The 8,697-nt window shown below is 38.4% G+C and overlaps 1 protein-coding gene across 1 annotated transcript; it reads left to right on the top strand.

The window, feature by feature from the left end:
• Nucleotides 1-5,991: 5,991 nt before the first annotated feature.
• LOC143611561 (uncharacterized) lies at nt 5,992-6,867 on the top strand. Its single transcript, XM_077085759.1, has one exon. The coding sequence runs from the start codon at nt 5,992-5,994 to the stop codon at nt 6,865-6,867; it is 876 nt and encodes a 291-aa protein (XP_076941874.1).
• The last annotated feature ends 1,830 nt before the right edge of the window (nt 6,868-8,697 follow it).

Below are 8,697 nucleotides of genomic sequence, written 5' to 3'. Positions count from 1 at the left end.
GACGGGTACCAAATTAATACGAGTATCAAATGATCACCGATTTAATAATCAGTTAGTATTGAAGAACCCTAATCCGGTCGCTGACTTTAAGTTATATGTTTGTTTGTTTGCTCGACTCTTGATGTTATATTATTTAATATTAAAAAAGTGTTTGGTACTGATTCAATAATAATAAGGTGGAGAATTTATTAATATATACATATGTATTTATATATATTAAAAAACATATTTTCTTTGTGAGTGGCTTTTACTATTCAACTGTGCTTGATAGTTTGGTGCAGAGCGTACAACTATGAAAGCTTGATGTTAAGTCCTGACTGTCTTGCTATTTCTTCTGCCCGCCGCCCTTATCATAATTAATCTAGGCTTGAAGAAGTGATTCCAACAAGTCGATTTTACCCGGAAATAGCAATTCAATCATACTGATTTATCATTGTCTTTCCATCGCCATGAAGATACGGTTTCATTGATTTAGGGTTCTGACGAGAGATTTAGGAGGAAGTTGTGGGTGAAGGAAAAGTGCATAGGTTGAACACCTCCTACGAAAGGTGTGTATGATTGTAAGGCCCCGATCCCGGTGCCCTACATTGGGTGTTGGATTTACTCATAAACACAGTCTAAATATCAGAGTGAATTAAAACTTTTTATGGAATATAAAAAACATCAACATTCGTTATATAAGTCTTAAATTTAAAAAGCATTCAAAATTTGCCTTAATAAACGCCCGCTTGTCTTTAACTAATCAAAACATAATAAAAGAAAACATTACATTTCTTCTCTTCAGATGTCAGCCTCTTTAATTCATGTCATGTGTCTCCCTTAAGTCAGCAGCTTTAGTCTATTTGCCTGCGTGCATACTAAACGTCAGCTACGCTGAGTGAGTTATAGTTAATCAGGAAACATACATTACATTCACATACTTACATATACGCATTCGAAGATACGTATTACATACTTAACCTGCTTACCTTTCATTCATACATACTTACATGCATTTATACTTTATTACTTTCATCTTTTCTTGTTTTAACTTACTAATACATATATAATTAGCTCTACTTTTTAAAGATCATTTCATCTTCCTACTTCGGATATTATCAGGGTCCGGTCCCTCCTTCCTCAGATAATATTAGCGTCATGTCCCTCCTTCCTCAGATAATATTAGCGTCCTGTCCCTGTTTCCTCGGATATTATTAAGGTCCGGTCTCTGCTTACTCGGATATTATTAGGGTCCGGTCCCTTCTTCCTCGGATATTATTAGGGTCCGGTCCCTCCTTCCTCAGATAATATTAACGTCATGTCCCTCCTTCCTCAGATATTATCAGGGTCCAGTCCTTGTTTCCTCGGATATTATTAAGGTCCGGTCTCTGCTTACTCGGATATTATTAGGGTCCGGTCCCTTCTTCCTCGGATATTATTAGGGTCCGGTCCCTGCTTCCTTGGATATTATTAGGATCCGGTCCCTTCTCTCGTACCATTCAACTATACACACTTAACGATACAATCATGCATACTTTATCATACAATCATACATACTTTAGTTATATATTTTCATATACATCTACGTGCATACCCTTAACTCTTTCTATCATTCAAGTATCATTTATAAACATTCATATAGCATACACTTATCACTTACGGTTAGGTGTATTAACTAAACACATAGGAGTATGCACACAGCTCCGAAAAACAAAACAAAGAAAAAGGGCTAGAAACTCATCCAAATCCCGTTCCTCTCGGAGTTATGGTCACACCTCTCTTCAGTTGGGCACGACTAACAGCGTAACAATTACAAGCATCACTTAACTTTTCCTAACCAGCTCATATTTCTGGGTTCATGAAGCCCCTAACGAACCGGGGTCCGGCGGCAGTGCCTCTGGTTGTGGGGTCCTAGGGGCGGCAACGGGGTCCAAGGGGCAGAGCGCCTGGCTGGGGTTAATCGACTTTTTAAAAGAATTAAATTGAGTTCCAAACGAATCAACTTTTTAAATAAATCGAATCAAGTTCCAAACGAATTGAATTCCAAAACGAATCGAGTCGAATCCCAAATGAATCAAATAGAATTTCAAAACAAATCGAATTCCAAACCGAATCGAATCTAATTCCAAAACGAAACGAATCGAATCGTTTTTACAAACGCGATTCAGACAAGGTTTTCCTACTCTTCCGTTTTAAACGTTTTCTTTCATCCCTCCAGGGCCCGTTTCACCATTATAACGAGTTATGGGTCATAAAAATTTCATCTTTTTTATTTTACACGGACCGAACGGTACCCGGTTGGTTCCGTCTCACGTCCGATAACCCGTTTGTTACAAAGTTTACGTTTTCCTCCTAGTTTTAGTTGGATTCATCTTTCTATCAAAATGTATGGCGAACCGACACGAAATACATGACCTTTAAAATAAAACTTACCTATTCTGGTTTAGGTTCGAGTCTAGATGCAGATCTAGACGTGTTTCTTGCTTCGGATATGATTCAGTACTCAAATCTGGGTGTGCTACTAGTTGTTTGGTGTTGCTTGGTCACGAAATTCGCCGTCCTTTTGTTCATATTTGGGCCCGGGTTTGAAGGAGAGCGTTTGTGTGTGTTTTTGAGTGTGCAGGGAGGCAATGTGGAAATAAGGGTTTAGGGTTTTAGGAAGGTTTAAGGGTGTTTAAATACCCCTAAGCCCATGGGCCTTAAAGCATTCCTTAATCCATCTTTTATTTTCCAAACTCACACTCAACTTATTATTATTCTACATAACTAAATAATAAAACACAATCAATTAAACTAACAGTCTTTATTATTTATTTTAAAAGTAGGATGTTACAACGACTGTCGTATCATTCGTTCTATGTGTTATCAATCTTCTTGTAGCCATCATATTCTAATTGACTTCTTGTTTGATCTTTGTAACAAAAAAGCTATTCACATTCAAGTTGGTTTTGCTTTATAGCTAACTATTTGAATCAGTTTAGTTTTAGATGTTTTCAGAGCTCTATTTTTATTTCTCAATGGTGTATAGTCAATTGCCAAACAACCCTAAACCCTGAATGTTGTTAGTTTATCAATAGGTGCAAAGTTATGCATTTTTGGGTTTGTTTTTAGATGTTTAAGTACTTCTAAATTTGTATGTGTTATCTTAATAGAACATAAAGTCACATTTTTGATCCTGCAGGTCTAAATATGGGAAAAGATATCGATAATCGGAAGACGTAGTGTTTTTATCAACTCACACATATGTAATTGTTATATATGCTTTATGGCTGTGATGACACTTTGCTTTTTTGGGTGACAACTTACATTGCAACCGTCGAGCAGACCTGAGCCTCGGTAAGGAAAAACTAACATGCAACTGTCTGATTCCTCACAGCAACGTATATTAAGGATATATCTAAAATTTAAGGATAAAATAATATAACATGTGTGCACGGTATAACATTTTCACGCCTGTATTTGTATTGTTTATTGAATCCATGCAACACATGGGTTGTTGGTCTGAATGGCAGCGGGAAGCGCAGTTGGAAATAGAGCAAAACAGGTAATAGTTCATTTGATTTGCAGATGAACGGATGAAGTGAATTATATTAAGTTTTCTTGATATTTAGGGTGTTATCTTACAATAAGGTTGTTCATTTGTCTTAATGATGCTCGCTTATGTGATACTATTGCAACATACTATGATTTTCAGTTGTAGACATACTTATATGGAGGGCTATGGTGTTGACCCTTGTTGCATTCCTAATTGTATCACAATTTCGTTTTTTAAGAGAGTTGTTAGTAATGAAATATGACCCATGTGACCCATGCATGCATTCCTCACGTGAGATCAGCTGAATTTAGTCATGTGTTGTTTTATTTTCTGTTATGTTTAAGTTGTGGGTTGAATAAGTAACCCTGATTACTAGGTCTTCTTGTTGAATCCTAGTTTTAGGGTGTTAGCTGTTTGAGTCTTTATCTATTTATTTTGTAATCACTGATCTCATAAGTTATGCAATCTTGCTATCAATAATATTCAAAGTCGTTCTATTCATCCTTGTTCTTAATCATCAATCTGATTCCATCAGATTGATATCAGAGCTACAGATTAATCGATCCTTCATTCATCCTATTTCCTCCGATTTCTCATTACCCTAACCTAGTTTGCCCTCTATGGCCGATCAGGTCAATACCCTGCCCACTGCACCTACACCATTTCCCGTATTCAAAGGAGAAAGGTATGAATATTGGAGTATCCGGATGAAGACTATCCTCAGATCCCGTGATCTATGGGATCTAGTGTAAGAGGGTGTTGACATGAACGAAAATGATCAAGGAAAACTCAAGAACGCCCAAAACAGAGATGCTCATGCTATGGCCATTATTCAACATGCTGTACATGATCAGTTATTCTCTCGTGTTGCTTTTGCCTCCTCAGCCAAAGAAACTTGGGAAATTTTGAAATTAGAATTTCAAGGAGATTCACAACTTAAGTTTGTGAAACTCCAGGGCCTGAGAAGGGATTTTGAGAATCTCCTCATGAAAGAAGGAGTATTATTTTGGGAGAGTAATGGCTCTGGTAAGTTAGATGTGAGCCTTTGGTGAGATCATTACTGATCAAGTTGTGGTTGAAAAGGTACTACGTAGTCTAACTGCTAAGTTTGATTATGTAGTACCCTCAATCGAACTTAACAGTGATTTTGCTACACTTACTCCCGTGAAACTTATGGGTTGTCTTCAGTCTCAAGAAGAACGAATTAATAGCAGAACACCTGAGACGACTAATGGTGGATATGCCCAGGCCCTACAAGTTATGCAGGAGTCTAATAGAAACAAGAGCAGCTTTGTACGTGGCAGAGGAAGGTTGTCATTTAGAGGAAGAGGTCGTGGGAGAAGTCAAAATTCTCCCAATTCCAGGATACCCCATTGTACATGCCGCAATAAATATGGCCACGAAAAAAAAAGACTGTTGGTACAATGAAGACACGGCTGCTACTGCTTCTGCCAATAATGGAATTACTTAAGAAGATGATGAACGATTGTTTATGGCACTTACTGATGACTCAACTAGTGGTAATGAAGCCACTCATTGGTTTCTGGATTCAGGGGCATCTAACCATATGACAGGGGCTAAAGAATGTTTCACTACTCTAGATTAAAGCTTTAAGACTGGGATCAAACTTGGTGATAAGAATGAGATTCAAGTCCAAAGAAAGGGGATCGTGAAGATTGTCACTCAAAATGGTAACACTAGACTTCTTGATGATGTTTATTTTGCACCATAATTGGCCTATAATCTGTTAAGTGTTGGCCAATTAATGCAAAAAGGTATGCTTTATTATTTAATGAGGGAAAATGTGCCATTACACATAAACCCTCTCAAAAAGTATTGATGAGTGTACCTGTGTTAACTAATAACATGTTTCTCTTGAATGCCTCCAAGATCGGAACCTGTCTAAGCACATGTACATCCATTGATGCAACCTCAAAACTTTGGCACATGAGGTTGGGCATTATCATTTTGAAAGTCTGAAAATATTGCATGATAAACAAATGGTGTATGGTCGACCTAAAATTCACAAGGCAGATAAATGTCAAGGGTGTGTAGTTGGTAAACAGGCCAAGGAATCGTTTCCCTTCAAGTCTTGGAGAGCCACCAGGAAGCTTGAATTGGTCCATTCGGATGTTTGTGGACCAATGCAAGCTGCTAGCCTTGCTGGCAACAGGTACTATGTTCTATTCATTGATGATTATACCAGGATGTGCTGGGTATACCTTATCTCCAACAAGTCAGAAGTGTTTTCAAAGTTCAAAATGTTCAAGGCAATGGTTGAAAAAGAATGTGATAGCTCCATCAAAGTTCTAAGATCCGATAGAGGTGGGGAATATACCTCCACATAATTTAATAAGTTCTGTGAAACACATGGTATTAAACAAGAACTAACCGTACCATATACTCCTGAGCATAATGGTGTTGTAGAAAGAAAGAACCGAACTGTTATGGGGATGACAAGGAGTATGCTCAAAAGTATGTGTGTTCCTAATTACTTTTGGGCCGAAGGAGTTGCTACAGCTATTTACTTAGTAAATATCGCCACAACCAAGGCTGTTCGTAATCAAACTCCCCTCGAGGCTTGGGCTACTCGGAAGCCCACTGTTAATCATCTCAAAGTCTTTGGTTGTGTGGCATATGCTTTGGTTCCTACTCAGTTTAGAAGGAAGCTAGATGATAAATCTGAAAAGTGTATCTTTATTGGGTACTCTACACAAAGCAAGGGTTATAGGTTATATAATCCTATCACTCAACAGTTTATAATCAGAAGGGATGTCAAGTTCTTTGAGTCAGAAAGATGGCATTGGAAGAAAGGGGAGCCACTCTCCTTTGAACTAAACCTTATTGATCCTTTTCCTATTATTGAACATGACTGCCCCTCACCAAACCAAGATCATCAGTCTCCACCTTCAACACCTTCATCTCAACAATTTTCACCTCAATCACCTACTCCCAATAACATATCTTCCCAAACACCAATCGCCAATTCCTCTAACCAGTCACACTCTCTCACTCCACCTCACTTTACCTATTCCGAATCAAGCAACACTCAAAGCCAAACTTCAAAATCACAGTCCATACCTTCATCTCAACAAGATAATACCTATTCTCCCTCTCATCCTCCTGGTACCAAGGGGCTTCAAGACATCTATGATCAAGCAAGGGAGGTTAATGTTGATGCAGAATTTTATAAGTGTCAGTTTGCCTTGAATGTTACAGATCCGCTGCTATATGAAGAAGCTGTTGTGAAGCAAGAATGGGTTGATGCCGTGTTAGAAGAATTGGATTCCATTCAAAGAAACAAAACTTGGGAGCTTGTAAAAATGCCACCTGGTAAACATTTAGTGGGCTAGAAATGGTTGTACAAGACAAAGTTGGGTGCTGATGGAAGTATTATTCGTCATAAGGCGCGGTTAGTTGCAAAAGAGTACTCACAAATGCAAGGTATTGACTATCAAGAGACGTTTGCTCCTGTGGCTCGGCTTGAAACCATTCGAGTCGTGGTAAGTATTGCAGTTCAAATGGGGTGGAAAATGCATCAACTAGACATGAAGTCTGCCTTCTTAAATGGTGAGTTAACCGAAGAAATCTATGTTGAACAACCTGAAGGGTTTATTGTTTCTGGAAAAGAAGGCTATGTATATAAGTTGAAGAAGGCACTCTATGGGCTAAAATAAGCCCCTAGAGCATGGTATGCTAAGATTGATGGGTATTTTCTCAAAAATGGGTATGATAGAAGCATAAATGAACCTAGCTTCTATGTGAAATCTGGCAATGATCACAAGCCTATCTATGTATGCTTGTATGTTGATGATATAATATGCACAAGTCCCTGCACTGATCTTATTGATGAATTCAAACAGGGCATGAAAAATGTATTTGAAATGACGGATTTAGGGCTGTTAAAATACTTCCTGGGTTTGGAGGTGAGTCAATATGAAAATGGTGTGTTTCTAAGTCAAGAAAAGTATGCCAAAACTCTTCTTGACAGGTTTGGGATGAAGAACTGTAATGTTGAAGAAACACCAATGAATACAAGTGAGAAATTAAGTGCTGATGATGGTGCAGATAAAGTCAATGCTGCAAAGTATAGAAGCATGGTAGGCGGTTTAATTTATTTGACGCATACTAGGCCAGATTTGGCCTATGCAGTTGGAATGGTGGCTTGTTTTATGCAATCACCCTCTAGGCTTCATCTTGGGGCTGCAAGAAGAATTATGAGGTATATTACCGGGACCTTATCTTTTGGTATGTGGTATGAAAGAGGTGTCGAGATTGAGCTTGTTGGATACACGGATAGTGATTGGGCTTCATGTCCTGATGATAGAAAAAGTGTGTCAGCAAATATTTTCTCCTTGGGTAGTGGTGCTGTGACCTGGTCGTCAAAGAAACATTCTACAGTTGCCTTGTCAAGTACAGAGGCAGAATACATTGCTGCAACCACTGCTACATGTCAAGCCATTTGGCTCAGAAGAATTTTGAAGGATCTTGGGTTTAATAAAAAAGAAGCCACTATGATGTACTGTGACAATAAATCTGCTATCAGTTTGAGTAAGAATCCTGTTATGCATAGTCATTCCGAGCATATTGAGTTGAAACATCACTTTGTGAGAGAAAAGGTGTTGGTGCATAAATGTCAGTAGTTCATAGTCTAGTGTCTGTAATCGAGTCTGTAATGTTATTTATGTTTTTGTTTAAGCGAAGTTGTTAACAAGTTCGCCTAGGCGAACTTGTTGAACAAGCGAAATTATGGACAACTTCGCCTGAACATATCAGGCGAAGTTGTCGTGTATTTATATACCAGCTTACGGCTTGGTTTATAGTTAGTTGTTCATCGAGTTGATCTAAGCTGGTTTGAGTTCATTGTAACGTGAGGACGAGAGTCTGTATCAGTGATTCATATCACGTGAGTTCAGTTATTAATATATAACGTGTTTCGGTTTATTCGTGTGTGTTTGTTTGTTTTGCTTTCTACGCTCGTAACGATCTAAGCAGGGATTCCGCACCTGAGTAAACCGAGATATCTCGTGTGATCCGTCCAGGGAACCTACAATTGGTATCAGAGCATTTGCTCGATTGTGTGGTTCGGGATATTCACGCGGTTGTAGAAATCGTCCCGTTTCGACTATTCGCGGGACGTGTTTTCTGTGTTTTTGATCATTCTTACCTCCTACCATCGTGTT

This window comes from Bidens hawaiensis, unplaced genomic scaffold, assembly GCF_021521415.1.
Source record: "Bidens hawaiensis isolate Kalapana, Puna unplaced genomic scaffold, B.hawaiensis_p1.1 tig00031540_1, whole genome shotgun sequence".
Taxonomy (NCBI): Eukaryota; Viridiplantae; Streptophyta; class Magnoliopsida; order Asterales; family Asteraceae; genus Bidens; species Bidens hawaiensis.
Note: the sequence above shows the minus strand (reverse complement) of the source record. Positions and strands in the feature narration are given on the sequence as shown.